This window comes from Amblyomma mixtum, chromosome 1 (assembly GCF_055824585.1).
Source record: "Amblyomma mixtum isolate Tamu chromosome 1, ASM5582458v1, whole genome shotgun sequence".
NCBI lineage: Eukaryota > Metazoa > Arthropoda > Arachnida > Ixodida > Ixodidae > Amblyomma > Amblyomma mixtum.
Genome location: NC_143012.1, coordinates 207,746,352 through 207,764,716, shown reverse-complemented (window position 1 = coordinate 207,764,716; position 18,365 = coordinate 207,746,352). Strand labels below are relative to the sequence as shown.

Genomic DNA, 18,365 nt, shown 5'->3' with positions numbered 1-18,365 from the left:
TGCAGGTTTTTTTTTTTTTATTTGGTGCTGAGTTAGTCGAGTTTTTATTTCAGTTTGAAGGCCATACACTATTCCGGGAAAAAATAATAATAAAATAAAAAAAAATAAGGGCAATAACATTTGCCAGTTTATCTTTCTCTGAAATATTTTTTTCTTACTGAACGGATATTCGGTATTTGATTCGTATGAGAAAAGTTTCAAAGTCGCGCACCCCTAAATACTATTTCCAATCGATCGTCAGCAGAGCACATAAAACAATGAAACTTTTTCCCCTCACAATGAACAACATTTTGGAGCAAGTCCACTTCAGTGATGTTCTTGAAAGCAAGCAGTCAATTGAATTCTTTCTTTTGTGTGTGCAACCAAATATGCCTACACAGTTCAATATCCAAATTGACTTTACCAAAAATGGCCACCAAAATCTGTCTGCACTTCCAATGGCACCGCTGACATTCTGTTTAGAATCAGAATGCACAGGCAAATCCACATAACAATGTGACTCGGCACAAGGCTGCGTGAAACAGTTTTGCTGACTGCTCCGACTCCCTGCTTGAGGCCCACGGCCTCTGGTGAGAGGCAGCTTTCGAACGGCCCGCTCTTTCGTTTGCTTCATGATAGTGTGAGTTCATTTGAGTGTGAAGTTATTGTGTGGATGGCAACAGGTAACACCATTAGACCTTTCATAAACAGTGCAGCTCCAAAGCGCTTTTGCTGCCATTTCATTGTGGAGCATGTTAAACTTAACAACCCGCTGTCGTCCCGTGTCAGTGCACTCAATTCACTTTAGCACTGCAGACGAACATTGCAGTACCGTTTTTATTTTTCTTCCTGGGGCACCTCACACAGGCATTGCTATGTACATGACGGAGTACATAACAGCAGAACAACATGTTGCCAGTATGTTTGTGCCCCACGTCGCAAAACCTCTTCGAAGAATCAGAGAAGCCAAATTTCCTCCTTTTCGTCCAGGCTCACGATTTCAAGAAGCATGTGACCCTTACTGAACGCAGCATGACACGAGTGCACGCATACCTCACTGCCATTCGCCGGTGCCAAAATGCCGACAGGCAGCACAGCCTCAGTAAGAAATCTTGCAGGATGAAGACAGGGGTGCTGACTTATATAATGAGTGCAAAAAAAAAAAAAAAAAATACGATTTTGATAGCCAGTGTAGCAGGTGATTATGTCCATTGCTTGAGTTTCTGGAGTGCCGCGGCACTGACTGTGAAATGGCAAATGAGCAAAGCTGACAAATTTTTGGAACTAAATGTTGTTCATGATCTAGGCCCAGTCCGATTGCCTGTATAAAGTTCTGGCTTGATTTCATGACAATGAAGTTTTCCGTGGGTCCTGGAAATTTCATTGTAGTGGAGTTCAACTGTACTAGTAATAGAACTATAGTAGTAGAAGTAGTACAGATGTGGCAGTAACTGTACAAGCTAGATGCAGACAAACAACAGCCGAAGGTTGGAAGGAAATCTCAATTAAAAGACAAGATGATAGTTCAATACTTACGGAAGTATGAGACAATAAAAAACCCTAAAAGGACAAGAAAGGGTCGGTACAAAAAAGACACAGCAGCTACCAGGTTATTTCATGAAAGAGCACCGGAGAATATGTGTATAGTTGCACTACAGCCAAACCCCGCAACAACTAATGCCGCTACAGCGAAACTTCCGCCACAGTGAAGTATTTCTGATTCCCTGTCAGCAAACCATACATGGCATTTTTTCGAAGCGCTAAAAGAACAAGGACGCAGAGAGAACAGACAAGGACGAGCGCTACTAGAAATGAAGTTCAGAAGGGTAGTAGTTCTAGTAGCGCTCGTCCTTGTCTGTTCCCTCTGCGTCCTTGTTCTATTAGCGCTTCAAAAAAATGTCAAATCTGCACCAACTAGCCCGATCCACTACCCTTCTGGACTTCATTTCTACAGTTGAATCCCGCCACAACGAAATCGGCGGGGCGTACGAAAAATTTCGCTGTCGCGGAATTTCGTTGTCGAGAAATTACAGACGAGTCGGCTGATCCCGGGCTGGCGTTGCATATGTCTCCTCGCCCAACGCCGCCTCTCCTCCTCCTCTTCTCTTCTTGCCCAAAGCCGCCTCTCCTCCTCCTCTTCTCGCACAACGCCGCCTGTCCTCCTCCTCCTCTCTTCTCGCCTAACGCCGCCTCTCCTCCCCTTCTCCGTTCTCTCCTCCTCCTCTTCTCCGTTCCTTCTTTCACCACCTCCTCTACTTGCCTCCTCCCCCACATCGCTTCGAGAGCCGTTGGGCCTCATCGCATCTGCACCGCTGCGTGCTACCACGGCGCTCTCGCGGGCTTGCTGCCGCCGGCCTGGCGTTGCATAAGTCAATGCTCACGCGCGCTCCAACGAAACGTCTCGATACTGCTACTCGGGGTTCAACAGACCCCTACGATGACAAAACGCCGGCTGTAAGCCGCCCTAGGCTAATATCGCAGTTGGCTGCGTCACCTTCTTGTGTTGAGCTGAAGTGCCCGACGCAAGTGCCTTACCGATGTTTTCTTTGCTCTTCAGTATCGTTGATAACGAACTCGGCGCGATGCCAAAATCTGCGGCAATAATCGACTTCTTGTTCCCGCTTTCTGCTTCGGCGATAATACGCGCTTTTTCTTCTAGTGAAAGAAATTTCCGCTTCTTCGCTGGCGGCGACATCCTAGGAATTCAGCAGAGCAGAGACGCGACGAGACCACGCTAAACGGTGCACACACAAAGGAAGAAATGGTGAAGCGGAGTGGGCTTCTTCCTGCACTCTCGCGTTTTCCTTTTTTTTTTTCTCCGACAGGACACGAAGCTCCGCCCACCGATGGCTCCGCCCACCGGTCCACACAGACTGCCTGAAACGCGCTCGGTGCCTAGCAGACGACGCGGCCGAAGACGCTAGCAGATGGCGTGCGCTGGCGCATTTTACACGCGCTTTCGAGGAGCCCCTCTTCGCTTGGAGGCCGCGAACGCTTACCAGCCAACACCGCTAGCAAGTTATCATGACGCGCTTTCGTGCTTGACAGGAAACCGCGAGCACCATGACAGCGAGCTACATCAATCGAAGAAGCCCAGCAAAGAGCCAATGAGCGGGGCGTGACGTCACTTCAAAAATCACGTGGGCATCTGGATAAAAAAAAAAAAAGCACACGAGGGTGTGCGCGAGGAGGATGTGCGATTGAGTGCGCATACCCCCCCCCCCCCCCCCCCCCAACAGTCTGCGATGCAAAAAAATTAAGGGCGGAAACGGGAAAGTCGCTCTTCAGCACTCAACTTCTGAAGAAAGACAAGACGGAGGGTCCACTCACCCGCGAAAATTCGCAAAAAAAATTCGTAGAAGCGAACACATGCTCGCAAAGTACTTCGTTTTTGAGGAAATTTAAATTTTAATAGTCCTATGGGGGTTTCACGGGGAATGCAAATTACTTCGTTGTGGCGAAAATTTCGTTGAAGCGGCGTTCGTTGTACCGGGATTCAACTGTAGTAGCGCTCCTCCTTGTCTGTTCCCTCTGCGTCCTTGTTCTATTAGCGCTTCGAAAAAATGTCAAATCTGCACCAACTAGCCCGATCCACTACCCTTCTGAACTTCATTTCTAGTAGCGCTCGTCCTTGTCTGTTCCCTCTGCGTCCTTGTTCTATTAGCGCTTCGAAAAAATGTCAAATCTGCACCAACTAGCCCGATCCACTACCCTTCTGAACTTCATTTCTAGTAGCGCTCGTCCTTGTCTGTTCCCTCTGCGTCCTTGTTCTATTAGCGCTTCGAAAAAATGTCAAATCTGCACCAACTAGCCCGATCCACTACCCTTCTGAACTGCATTTCTAGTAGCGCTCGTCCTTGTCTGTTCCCTCTGCGTCCTTGTTCTATTAGCGCTTCGAAAAAATGTCAAATCTGCACCAACTAGCCCGATCCACTACCCTTCTGAACTTCATTTCTAGTAGCGCTTGTCCTTGTCTGTTCCCTCTACGTCCTTGTTCTATTAGCGCTTCTAAAAAATGTCAAATCTGCACCAACTAGCCCGATCCACTACCCTTTTGAACTTCATTTCTAGTAGCGCTCGTCCTTGTCTGTTCCCTCTACGTCCTTGTTCTATTAGCGCTTCTAAAAAATGTCAAATCTGCACCAACTAGCCCGATCCACTACCCTTCTGAACTTCATTTCTAGTAGCGCTCGTCCTTGTCTGTTCCCTCTACGTCCTTGTTCTATTAGCGCTTCGAAAAAACGTCAAATCTGCACCAACTAGCCCGATCCACTACCCTTGTGAACTTCATTTCTAGTAGCGCTCGTCCTTGTCTGTTCCCTCTGCGTCCTTGTTCTATTAGCGCTTCGAAAAAATGTCAAATCTGCACCAACTAGCCCGATCCACTACCCTTCTGAACTGCATTTCTAGTAGCGCTCGTCCTTGTCTGTTCCCTCTGCGTCCTTGTTCTATTAGCGCTTCGAAAAAATGTCAAATCTGCACCAACTAGCCCGATCCACTACCCTTCTGAACTTCATTTCTAGTAGCGCTCGTCCTTGTCTGTTCCCTCTACGTCCTTGTTCTATTAGCGCTTCTAAAAAATGTCAAATCTGCACCAACTAGCCCGATCCACTACCCTTCTGAACTTCATTTCTAGTAGCGCTCGTCCTTGTCTGTTCCCTCTACGTCCTTGTTCTATTAGCGCTTCTAAAAAATGTCAAATCTGCACCAACTAGCCCGATCCACTACCCTTCTGAACTTCATTTCTAGTAGCGCTCGTCCTTGTCTGTTCCCTCTACGTCCTTGTTCTATTAGCGCTTCTAAAAAATGTCAAATCTGCACCAACTAGCCCGATCCACTACCCTTCTGAACTTCATTTCTAGTAGCGCTCGTCCTTGTCTGTTCCCTCTGCGTCCTTGTTCTTTTAGCGCTTCGAAAAAATGTCAAATCTGCACCAACTAGCCCGATCCACTACCCTTCTGAACTTCATTTCTAGTAGCGCTCGTCCTTGTCTGTTCCCTCTGCGTCCTTGTTCTTTTAGCGCTACGAAAAAATGTCAAATCTGCACCAACTAGCCCGATCCACTACCATACATGGCAATAGTTATTTCCCCAACAACGAACAATTTTCGGAGCGAGGTTCCGCTACAACAAATTTTTTCAGAGTAAGCAGCTGTTTTTTTGTTTTTTTTTGCACACCCAGGTACGCCCGTATGCTCGTTAGGTTTCACCAAAAAACGCTGCCGAAGTTGTTTGTGCTTTCAACAGCACAGCTGACACTGCTTGCGGTGCGGCGCACACATGCCTGTGAAGGTTTTGCCAATGGCTCAGACTCTGCACTTGCAAACCGTGGCTGTTGGTGCAAGGCATTTTTCGACTTTTCCGCTCGCTTCGCTGACAACGGCACAACGAAAATTAGTTCTGCACTGATATCAAAGTGAAGTTACTTTATCGACGGAAACCGGTGAAAATGTTGGACGTTTTACGATAAGCGGAGACCAGTTCCAAAGCGCTTTTTCTGAGGCTTCATTGCAGAGCACATTAGGCCTACAGATACTAAGCAAGCAACGCGCAAAAATTTGCTGTCGCCTGACGCCAGCCAGGGTGAACTCAAGTCTCACTTTTGCACCGCAGGCCAATGTGGTGGCAATATCTTTTTTCATTTTGGTGAACCTAGGCACTGGCCTAGTACAGAAACTGCTGCATAAATGACAGTGTGACGGTGGTTCTAGGTGGAGTCTCAATGTAACATTCTCGTTGGCATGTTCAAACAGCATGCCGCAAAATGTTGAAGAACTGAAGCAACTGCACTTCTGACATGTTGCAGGCAGTTATGGTCTATCAGCTCCCAGTGTAACATACTGTGACGAACACGAAGCTGGCAGGGGCGCGGGACGGAGCGCCCGCGCTAGGCCAGCGGCCATTAAATCATCTCATAGCCATGGTTCACCACGTCTTGTTCTTTGGCTGGCCGCCGCGTAACATTTGGTGTGAGGTGCTGGGGTCCCTTCATCGCCATCCTGGTCACGGAGCTTCGGCGTCCTGGGCCTGCCGTGGACGTCGGCCGTGAGTACCTGGTCAGCGCCGCACGGCCGTGCCCCAGCCCGCCCGACCTGAACCGACCTCGACGCTCACCCCAGCCCCGTCCCCCGCCCGGACCACACTACACGACGACCCAAGACCCGACGGACCCAAGACCCCACTGACCCAAACGTGAAGACACCGTCCCCCTGCCTCTGCCGCTCGGTGCGTCCAGAGACCTCGGCCGTCAGCTCCTGGCACCCCACGGCCCGGATGCTTCGTGGACCAGGACTCATTCTCTCATCTTTCTCATCGTGGCGGCCAGCACTGCACCATCTTCTACATATTGTTCGATCCTTCACTCAAGACCATCGCCATTTCGCCGTCTGTTCGTCACCGATCGGGACGATCGCTCGGAGGCCCCGGGTAGTGTGACGAAGACGAAGCTGGCAGGGGCGCGGGACGGAGCGCCCGCGTTAGGCCAGCGGCCATTAAATTATCTCATAGCCATGGTTCACCACGTCTCATTCTTCGGCTGGCCGCCGCGTAACAATACGTAGTTACACAGTGTAACGCAGTACGTAAGGCTACTACCATATCATACCAATACCATCCGCATCATTAGTGACAATTTCTCTGCTTACATTAAAACCTTTCATGCTGATTTCTGCTGCCTCTTCCAACAGAGCTTCAGTGTAGTATACCACTAGATTCTCTAAGCCTTCTGTTCTTGTGTACTATTTTCGCCTTTCACTCTTTCAGCCCATTTTCTTGGTGGCTGCTTACAGGGCGAGAGTTTCAGTGCTAAGAGCTCCTCTCTTTAATTTACTCCCTTTTATGAAGAAAGAACCATTTTTCAAGGCAATAAAAGCAGCAAGCAGTCTTGTACGACCTGACAGAAGTTTTCCCCATTCTGAAGTTTTGTCGTTCCGCACAAGTATTAGATTTCAAAGCTGGTTTCTGCGCACTCATATCTAATTTGTACCAGAAGAATTTCAGGACTCACAAGAACTATGAACACAGCCTTTCATTCACAGCTTTAGCACGGAGTTAAGAGTTGCACAGTTCCAAACATGTTTATCGCTTTCTCACATGCATGCACATCCAAATGAAGGTAAGAAATACGGTGCTTACTTTCATGGTACTGGTTCATATATCCTGCTCCATCCAGCAAGCTGCCCTGCCAAGGAAATAAACATAACATGCTGAACAAAAACTAATGCATAAACTGCAAAACTTACAATTACGCTGTGTTTTTTTGTGTACTCTATGTGTTAGTACAAATTGTTACACCATCCAACACTCATGCTTCGAGAATGCATGAGATGCGAGCTACTCTAAAGAATAAAAAGTAAAATAAAAGATAACGCACCACAAAGGCACCATTGGGCACATTAGTGCACTGTCAACTGCCGTTATAACCTGTGAAGATATGCACTTTAACAGCAGGTACACAGGCACCCACTGGACCAAAGCCAGTTTTTTCATCACGCACATTTACCTTCTTGCATTTACACAAGATATTTTGGGACATTTGCCTTCTTTTCTGCATTCTACAAGTAACAGAAGCTACTTCAAAGACATCTACAGTAGCCGACCAATGTTTCGGACTTTGTTTAGGAACTGTTTTTTGACTTTTCGGACTAAAATAGACATTGGCAATAATGCGGAGATCATTTTATCGACCGAAATTTGATTTTTCGACCTAATATTGATACATGCATTCGAAGAAGAGACAGAAGTAGCGCATGCGCTAGAAGAGGAAGAAGTTAGTTGGCTCTCTCGCGCGCGCTCGAACCACTAGGGGACCGCCGCAGGTTTTTCGTCTCTGCGCGGGTGTTCTTTTTGGCGTTGCACGCTACAGTTTGGTGGAGCAGTGCTGGGTACGCTTCCCGACCTGCAAACTCCGTACAGCGTCACTACGGACCTCACACCGGTTCACCAGCGACCCAGCCGCCGTCTCCGCGGAGAGTCGCCTGAATTTGGGCCCCTTCCCCCGCCAACAAGGACGACACAGCCTCGACCGCCGAGTCCAACTGACATGGCCACTGACACCAGGACCCAGCCGCCGATCCAGCCTCTACCGTCGAGTCCAACTGCCATGGCCGCTGACACCAGGCCCCTGGCGCCGATCCTTTGCCACCCACCGCGAACAGCGCCATCTTTTCACGGTGACGTGTTCGAAGACGCTGAGGACTGGCTGGAGACGTTCGAGCGGGTCGCACGCTACAATGGCTGGTGCGACGAGCGCAAGCTGAATAACGTCTACTTTGCCCTGGAAGAGTCTGCTCGGACGTGGTTTGAAAACCACGAGGCTACACTTCCCACCTGGGAGACGTTTTGCCGGAGTCTCCTGGCTACGTTCCCCAACGCTGACCGCCGGGAGAAGGCCGAAGCTGCGCTGCACTCCCGAAATCAGCGCACGAACGAAAGCGTGCGCATGTACACCGAAGACATGACCCGTCTTTTCAAGCGCGCCGACCCCAACATGACAGAGGAGAAGAAGCTGCGCCATCTCATGCGTGGGGTTAAGCAGGAGCTGTTCGCGGGCCTCGTGCGCAGCCCACCCCGCACGGTGGCGGAATTTCTAACCGAGGCGACCACGATGGAGACGACGCTGCAACAACGGGCCCGCCAGTACAACCGGGACATCAACTGCATGGTGCCCGAAGGCTTTTCGTCGTGTCTCGGTGGCAGTGCAGACACCTTGCGTGAACTAATTCGCTCCGTTGTCCGGGAGGAACTGCAACGGATCCATCTGCCTCAGGTTGCACCTGCGCCGCTGGCAGCGCTGTCCGAAGTTGTCAGGGACGAGGTGCGACAGGCTGCGCAGGCACCTCCTGTCCCCGAAGCGCCATCCCGGTTCGATGACCGACCCACGTACGCATCTGTTGTACGTCGCACGACAGGCTACGGTCCCATTACCCCAACGCCTGGCGTGAGCAACATCGGCACATGTCACGCAAGCGTGCCTGGCTACGGTGTGACCCCGTCGACCTCCGTGAGTAACATCGCCACGTATTCTGCAACCGCATCTGCTACAGCTGGGCCACGCCCTCGCAAGTCGGATTTGTGGCGTACACCGGACCGCAGGCCTCTCTGCTACCACTGTGGGGAGCCTGGTCACCTCTACCGCGCCTGTCCGTACCGCCAAGTGGGCCTTCGCGGTTTCCATCCCGACGCACCCTGCCCTCAGAACGGCGAACGACCGCATGAGATTGCACAGCATCTCTGGACACGCCAGAACCCTGCCTACTCTGGAAGGCGCGAGTCCCGTTCCCCTTCGCCTCTCCGTTATCACTCTTCCAGCCCTGGCCGCCAGAGTAGCTCTGCTGGCCGTCGCTCGCCGAGTCCGCGTCGGGAAAACTAACACCAGCGACCTCTGGAGGCAAGGCCGCTGATGTCGGGACGTGTCAAGATCCTCCATCGCGGAACCCTCGAGCCGACGATACCCGGACAGAGAGAGGCAGCGACAGTATCAGATACGCTGCATCCGATTTGCGTGTGACAATTGATGGCACTGACATTACCGCGCTGCTCGATACCGGTGCTGATTACTCTGTTATGAGCCGTGCCTTCGCTGGAGAACTTAAGAAGGTTCTGACACCGTGGACGGGGACCCCCATTCGCACCGCTGGTGGCCACCTAATTTCCCCTGTGGGCAAGTGCACGGCTAGAGTTGGGATTAGTGGTTTTACGTACGTTGGTGAATTTGTCGTACTCCCCGAGTGTTCCAGAGACTTGATTCTGGGGATCGACTTCCTGCAGTCGAACGGCGCTGTGATTGACTTTCGGGAGGCACGTGTCACGTTCTCGACCAAACAGGCCGTGGCGCGCTTTGACTCCCGCGATCCCTGCAGCAACGCTCTGCGCATTGTCGAGAACGACGTCACGGTGCCGCCGCGGTGCAGTGTTCTGGTGCTCGTGCGGAACGACCTCTTTCATGACTACGAGGGCCTAGCGGACAGCCATAGTCCACTGCTGCTTAAGCGGGGACTTGCCGTTGCAAGAGGTCTCGTCCAACTACGTGACGGCCACACCCACGTCCTCCTGACTAACTTTGCCAACGAATATCAGCACCTGGCCAAAGGCATGGCTATTGCCTTCCTCCACGACGTTGCTGAGGTTCCAGGTTTGTGCACCGTGGGAGGACCCTCTCCGGAGTATGCTGGCCCACATCACGTTCTTCAGTCAGTCAGAATAAATCCTGCCTTGCCGTCGGTTCAGAGGGATCTTCTGTCGGCCCTCTTGGCAGAATTTGCGGACTGTTTCGCTACGTGCTCGAAGGTCGGCCGAACTCCACTCGCCAAGCATCGTATCATCACTGACGAGACTACGCGACCCGTCTGCCAGCGCCCATATCGTGTTTCCCCGGTGGAGAGAGAAGCCATTCAGAATCAGGTTGCCGAGATGCTTGCAGACGATGTCATTCAGCCGTCCACCAGTCCGTGGGCATCGCCTGTGGTTCTTGTCAAAAAGAAGGACAATACTCTGCGTTTCTGCGTGGACTACAGGAAACTTAACAGCGTGACCAAAAAGGACGTTTACCCGCTGCCCAGGATAGATGACGCGCTCGACCGATTGCGGAACGCCAGATACTTCTCGTCATTGGATCTTAAAAGCGGGTACTGGCAAATCGAAGTGGACGAGAGAGACCGGGAGAAGACGGCTTTCGTGACGCCTGACGGCCTCTATGAGTTTAAAGTGCTCCCATTTGGTCTGTGCTCAGCACCGGCTACTTTCCAACGCATGATGGACACTGTCCTCTCCGGCTTGAAATGGCAGTCCTGCCTGGTGTACCTGGACGATGTCGTTATATTTTCGCCCACCTTTGACCAACACTTGGAGCGGTTGCGCATTGTGCTACAAGCGCTCAAATCCGCGCAACTCACCATCAAAGCCGAGAAATGCCATTTTGGCTTTGAGGAACTTCGCTTTCTTGGTCACGTTGTCAGCGCACAAGGTGTTCGCCCGGACCCTGACAAGACTGCTGCCGTCTCAGGTTTTCCACGCCCAACTGACAAGAAGGCCGTTCGCCGGTTTTTAGGCCTGTGCTCCTATTATAGGCGCTTTATTCAAGATTTCTCGAAAATCGCGGAACCGCTGAACGCACTGACCCGTGACGACACGACCTTCCTCTGGGGGACCGACGAAGAGGCTGCATTTGTCGAGCTTCGCAGCCGTCTGCAAAGCACTCCGATACTCGGCCATTTCGACGAGCATGCTGCCACGGACATCCACACTGACGCCAGCAATGTTGGCCTTGGTGCAATACTGATCCAGTGGCAAGACGGTGCAGAATGGGTCATCAGTTATGCTAGTCGGACACTTACGCGCTCCGAGACCAATTATTCTACGACGGAGAAAGAATGTCTTGCAGTGATATGGGCCATCTGCAAGTTCCGACCGTACCTCTACGGACGACCCTTCCGTGTGGTAAGCGACCACCACTCCTTATGCTGGCTGGCGAGCCTCAAAGACCCCTCAGGACGCTTGGCTAGATGGAGCTTACGCTTGCAAGAATACGACTTAACAGTAGTATACAAGTCTGGCCGCAAGCATCAGGATGCGGATTGTCTGTCGCGCGCGCCTATCCCAATCAATACCGAAGAAACAACCGATGATTTTCCTTTCCTGGGCTCTGTTAGTACCACCCAAATGGCGCAGCTTCAGAGGGCGGACACGGAGTTGGCGCCGCTCATCGATTACCTCGAAGGCAGTGAAGCTCCCATTCCGCGTGTTTTTCTTCGAGGGCTTCACTCCTTCACTTTACGGTCTGGTGTTCTCTACAAGCGCAACTTTGCCAACAGCGAAGAAGTGTTCCTACTCGTCGTACCATCCCAGCTGCGGTCTGAGATCTTGAGTGCCTGTCATGATGCACCATCCGCCGGCCACCTTGGAGTCAGCCGTACACTCGCGCGGATTAGACAAAAGTATTATTGGCCCAGGTTACTCCCATCGGTGCGGGCCTACGTCAAAACATGCCGTGAATGCCAACGTCGGAAGACTCCTCCATTGAAACCGGCCGGATTTCTTCACCCCGTCGATCCACCGAAGACCCCTTTCCATCAAGTGGGCATGGACCTCCTTGGCCCATTTCCGAAGTCTTCGTCTGGAAAGCGTTGGATAATCGTTGCGACTGACTACCTCACACGGTACGCTGAGACCACGTCTCTTGCCAAGGGCACTGCTGCTGAAGTGGCGCAGTTCTTCGTCCACAACATTGTCTTGCGTCATGGAGCACCCGCCGTTGTTATTACTGACCGGGGAACTGCTTTCACGGCCCGCTTAACCCAGTCCGTGATGACTCTGACGCACACGAGCCACCGACGTGCTACGGCGTATCACCCGCAGACAAACGGGTTGGTAGAGCGACTCAACCGCACACTAGCCGACATGCTATCAATGTACGTTGACGTCGAGCATCGAACTTGGGACGCCATTCTGCCGTACGTAACGTTTGCGTACAACACCGCCCTGCAGGAAACAACCCGACTGACCCCCTTTCAGCTTGTCTTCGGTCGCCAGGTGACCACTCCGTTGGATGCTATGTTGCCCGTCGACCCTTACTGCGACTCTGACGCTGACATCGACGTAGATACCTTCGTTCAGCGTGCTGAGGAAGCGCGTCAACTGGCCCGCCTGCGCATCCACCGTCAACAGGAGGCTGACGCCACTAAGTACAACTGTGGACGCCGTTTCGTCAGTTATGCTCCCGGCGACCTTGTGTGGATTTGGATACCTGTTCGTCGCCGCGGGCTCTCTGAAAAGCTGCTGCGCCGATACTTCGGCCCTTACGAAGTAGTGCGCCGCATCAGTGATGTGACTTATGCAGTTGCTCCCGCCCCGACCGCTTGTTCATCGCGCCGGTCGCACCGAACTGAAGTCGTACACGTTGTTCGCATGAAGCCTTACCACGACCGGCTACCTGACTGAACTGCGGTCCACTGCAGCTGTGTTCTACCCTTTCGCTGACTTTTCACTCCCAGCCGCATCGTGTCGATGCTGCAGAAGAGGGGGGCAGTGATACATGCATTCGAAGAAGAGACAGAAGTAGCGCATGCGCTAGAAGAGGAAGAAGTTAGTTGGCTCTCTCGCGCGCGCTCGAACCACTAGGGGACCGCCGCAGGTTTTTCGTCTCTGCGCGGGTGTTCTTTTTGGCGTTGCACGCTACAATATAGACTCAAGCGAGCATCGCTGTCACAACCAACTGGTTTTTCACTGCTGTGAAAGGTGCCACCTTCGATCTGAATGGAGTCAATCCGAGAGAACGATTTGGATAGGCTTGGCTATTTGTTCTTCATCGTTGCCACTCGAGGTAGTGGCACATTCTTCGTTGCCATTGATGTGGCCTACAAGGAAGAGCGCATGGTCACGATGAATACGGAAAAGCTGCAGCGTCTGCCAAGTCTGAGGGGAAAAGAAGGAGGGTTCCTTTCCTTGGTCTTTGCAACTTTCGTTGCTTCACGTGGTGCATACTTTGCCTTGCATTCTCAACATGACCTGAGGCCATGCTGCGCTTTCTGTTAACAGTGACGTCAGATGGCGTAGACGTAACGAAAGAAAGACTACGGCTCAAATGCAGTCTAATATTATCAACAGCAAAATCGATGAAGATTGCGACTTTCAAAGCTGGCATTTCGCAGAAAAGTGTTTTTTTTTTGAGTTCACGCATTTTTCAGACTGTTTGATTATTTGGACCATTTTTCATGTCCCACAGAGTTCGAAAAATCAGGTGGTGACTTATATACCAATGGTTCCCACCTAGAGAGTGTTCAGCACACACCACTTTTAATATCACTGTCATCACCAGGTGACATATGCTGTCCTGTTTGGTTGAAATGTTTTCCCAACCTATATGTGCTAACTATGCCATGATGCTGAACATCATTATAGCAAACAGGTAAAAAGGTAAAGCTCAATGTATCCGAAATCAACAACATACAATTCAGACATTTAAAGGATGGCAACTAAGGAGAATGTTATTAAGGAATAGGAAGGGACCTCTTCCAAAATTTTACCACCATTTTGAAGGCGCTCAGCCGCGATAAACAGTGCCAAAAGCCAGTGCGGTTGGCTTTCCCTCACAGCCCTGCCAGCACATGGCGACAGAAGGTCAGATGTCAGTTAGAGTAGCTCCGCTGCATCACAGAAGTTGCTTGGAAAATGCTACATAAGATTGAAAGCTACTGCTGTTATTACCACCTCTGTGACAGCTTATTAACAACCATTCGTGAGAAACGTCTGCCCTGGTGGTTCTGGGGCAGGGTCGACGGGTATGAATAGTGAATGCTTGCCGACCGCATGGCTAACAACCCTCCATGCTGCTAAGTCTTTGTTGGCCTTGTTGGCAAACGCGAGATAAAGGCGTGGCCCATGGCGTGAATGCTTGCCACTGGCACCACGTGACACTGTGGAGTTCGGTATATCCATTTTACATCCAAGTGCATTCAGTATACAAAGATAAGAGTAGCATGTGTTAAGTTAAAAAATTTTCAGGGGGCTTGGTAATTAGTTGCGCCCATATTCAGTATACCAAGGTTCGAATGTATGTGTGTAAGCATGTCACCTAGTGCCACACAGCTTGGCGTCAAGACCACTGTCACTGACAACCGGTGTGACACTGGAACTGATTATGTATGTCACACAATGCAAATGCCTCTTTAACTGCTTTTCACGCCATCGGACAACTCACGTCGCACTCTGCATGGAAATGGTGGGCTTGCTCCTGTATCAGGTAGATGTCGCGGAAGTCTCCGATGCCCATCTGGAAGATGTCCTGGCCCGTGAAGAGCCACATGCTGGAGGGGTTCACGCCGTGCCACATGAGCAGCTTGGCATACACGACCGCCCTGTGGCGCACCACGCCAGCCTTCTTCAGGAACCACATCCACGTGTTCACGCTGGGCTTGTGGAAACCTATACAACACGCAGCCATGCACACAAAGGAGTGGATTAGGCCAGTGAAGTGACTCAGCTTCTCGGAAATCATCAGGCCACAAAGCACGGCACTAAAACTAAGTAAAGGACAGAACTGACTCACTTTTACTTTATCATCATCACCATCATCTTCAGCCCGACTACACCCACTGCAGGACAAAGGCCGCTCGCATATCTCTCCAATTAACCCTGTCCTGTACTAACTGCGGCCATCGTATTCCCGCACATTTCTTAATCTCATCCGCCCACCTAGCTTTCTGCCGCCCCCTGCTATGCTTGCCTTCTCTTGGAATCCACTCCGTTACACTTAAGAACCAGCGGTTATCTTGCCTTCGCATTACATGCCCTGCCCAAGCCCACTTCTTCCTCTTGATTTCAACTAGGATATCATTAATGAGCGTTTGTTCCCTCACCCACTCTGCCGCTTCCGATCTCTTAACGTTACACCTATCTTTTTCTCTGTACACCCCATTTTTGTTGCATCTTAATTCACACGTGGCTACGTGGCCATTTACTCGCAAACAATGATCACAGAGTCCTTTTTTAGCCATGACACCAGGAGTTTGAATCGAGCGGTGGGGAGGTTTTTAAATCCACTTCCCCTGGCAAGAAATGAGTCTTTAGCAGCCACACCAACATCAATGTAGCGAGAAAGAGCCAAAGAATCATTTTTTTTTTTACCTAGAATAAATGTTGGATGGGGTTGTCCTTGGTGAACCTCTAAAATCTTATCTGTTCAAGTAACAATACAGAAAAAAAAAAATGCTCAGACATTTAGTTGCATTCTGGGTTGGCAATGTGACAGTATTAGAAGCTGCTGACGCCTTTCCATTGAATTTCACGTAGTTCTTTCTTTTTATGTCGTCTAGCTGATGGTTAGATGTTTCCCTAAAGGCATCTGGAGGTGATGACATCGATGAAACAAACACATACAGTAGAATCTTGGTGATACGGATCGCAAAGGGCTGCGAAAAAATTCATATCATCCAAAATTTTGCATCATCCAAACAAACAAAATTCGCATGCAGAAGCATGAAAAATGCATTCACACAGATCTGTTTACGGCTGAAAGGTTTTAGTCACGGCCGTGCAGCCACAGCTTGCTACTCGTGGTGCATAGAGCACGACCGGTGATCATGACATCAGCGATGTGCGGGCCGCACGCCACTACTCACTGCTCGAGGTGCGTGATTAGCCACTCGTGGTTAGCCACTCGCGATTAGCCGGCAGTGCCCTCAAGGGTGCGGTCGCGGCTCACGCGTTCATATCACCCAAAGTAGCGCAGAAGAGTACGGAACTTTCGAAATTAGGCGCACTGTACCCAATGCACTCCGGCCGGGGAATTTCGCGAATTCATATCAGCCATGTTCTTATCACCGAGATTCCACTGTTGATGTCATCACCCGTCTGCTGCTGTCCCTCCCAGACTCCAGCAGATGCGCAAATTTTACGACAGATGACATTTTCTTCCCAACGGAGCTTTGAACGGTACCGCATTAAAAAAGCGTCCTTTCAACAGCTAAGAAAGGGTGAAACACTGTCCAAGCCTGGAAACCCGGGCACTATCTACGCCTCACCGTTGTCATTGGCGTAATTTTGGGCAGTGGGGTACTTCTGCCGGTACCGTGGCGCTCGCCAAGTTGTTGGCGTGTTCGAGTGCCACGAGGTGCCCGACTGCTTCCCCGCATTGGCAGGAACATCCTGCAATGGTTTCTGCAAGACAGAGTGAAGGCAAGAGATAAGGTGAGATTTACAAAATGAGATCGCTGAATTCAAAAGCACGCGTTGCAAAAACAAAACTACAAGTTATATTTCCTTTTTCGCATTTTGCAAAACAACCTCACAGCAGGTGCTATTTTTACATACGCAATTTATGGGGGGGCTCGCAGCTTCCAGCAAAATGTTTTTTTTTTTAAATTTTTTGACGCATTTATTTAACAAAATTTTATGCGCATTGGAAATAGCTTTAACTACACTCACAAAATTTCACTGTTATAACACCAGAAAATTGGTTCTCATACATGTATATTTTCCTCTGAACCTTGTAAAAAAGCTACACAGTTAAGAAAATGTGAGAGAAGGCATGTTCAACATTCATTCAACAATCATTGCATTACTACTGATCTCTTACAGGTAATGACATTATAATTTTTTTTTTTTTTTGCAAAGCAGAAATGTATGTTCTAGTTATGGTCTAGTTCGAAATATATACATACATACATACATACAAGTTTTATTCTCCACAAAGAAGTGGAAGGAGGCGGAGGGAAAAGCCGTACATTTGCGGCTTGAAAAATCCTCCGCCCCCTTACAGTGTATACAGCAGCAGAGTGGGGCAATAAACAGTCGAACAATAAACAGTCGAACATAAACAATTGAACATAAGGATAGATCTGTGCGTTCATTCACACAAAGAAAGAAAAGTATGAGTAGCAAAATATTTGTACATATTTGGAAGAGACATACTGGATACATCAGCGGCTTCTTTTTCTGCAGCATTCAATAATCGCGGAAGATTATACCGGAGTGTTTGTTGTCCATAGGCAATGCGACATTTTGGAATTTTCCATCGTTCTGGAGTTCTGGTGCTGTAGGTGGGATAATTGGGCCTTAATTCTGCCATTTCAGTAAAAACTGTACTCTTTCGTTGGACGCTTAAACGGTACTGCCTGCATAATTTGTATTCGTATATATTTCTTACTTTTAACAAATTAAGCGAAGCAAAGATATGTGAAGAAGGTGTTGTGTATTCAACGTTTTCAATTATTCGTACTATTTTTTTCTGTAGCCTTTCAAGCTTCAACAGATTAGTTTTCGTTGTTGTTCCCCAAACTAAATGAGAGTAGTTTAGGTGGGAGACAAAGAGAGCGTTATAGACCATTAGTTTAACTTTTTTTGGAAGAGTATAGCGGTTGCGATTTAAAATTCCAGTTATGCAGCTCAGTTTGCTGATTATACTATTTACATGATTATTCCATTGTAAAGTTGAATTAAAATATACCCCTAACACCTTGACAGTATCTACCACATCAATGGCTGCGGATCTAAACATTACGGTTCCTTGTAACGAAATTTGTTTACTTTTTGGTCGAAAAATTACCACCTTTGTTTTGTTTGCGTTAAGTTTTAAATTATTGCTGGAAGTCCACGAGTCCAATTTGCGCAGAACATTATTTGCTTTAGTAATTCCTTCAGCTTCAGAACGTGATGGCACCAAAGCACTCGTATCGTCGGCATATATAACGAACTTGGTATCTGAGCAGATGTGTACAATATCATTAATGTACAAATTAAATAGGACAGGGCCTAAAATGCTACCCTGTGGGACTCCTGAAATTATTTTTTTGCTGTGAGAAATGAGACCATTTATGTCGACATATTGAAATCTATTTGATAGGTAACTTTTGAGCAGAGCCAAAACATGTCCCCGTATACCATAATGATGCA

General features: G+C 49.4%; 1 protein-coding gene across 3 annotated transcripts in view; it reads right to left on the bottom strand.

Moving 5' to 3' along the window:
- LOC149370669 (uncharacterized) overlaps window positions 1-18,365 on the bottom strand; it is a 50,334-nt gene that overhangs the window by 9,562 nt on the left and 22,407 nt on the right. For all 3 annotated transcript variants that reach the window (XM_089562710.1, XM_089562721.1, XM_089562714.1), the window contains 3 exons: window positions 16,496-16,631; window positions 14,674-14,897; window positions 7,113-7,158 (listed from right to left, as the gene is read on the bottom strand). In XM_089562710.1, coding sequence (XP_089418836.1) covers window positions 7,113-7,158; window positions 14,674-14,897; window positions 16,496-16,631 — 406 coding nt within the window. The remainder of the gene's footprint in view (window positions 1-7,112; window positions 7,159-14,673; window positions 14,898-16,495; window positions 16,632-18,365) is intronic.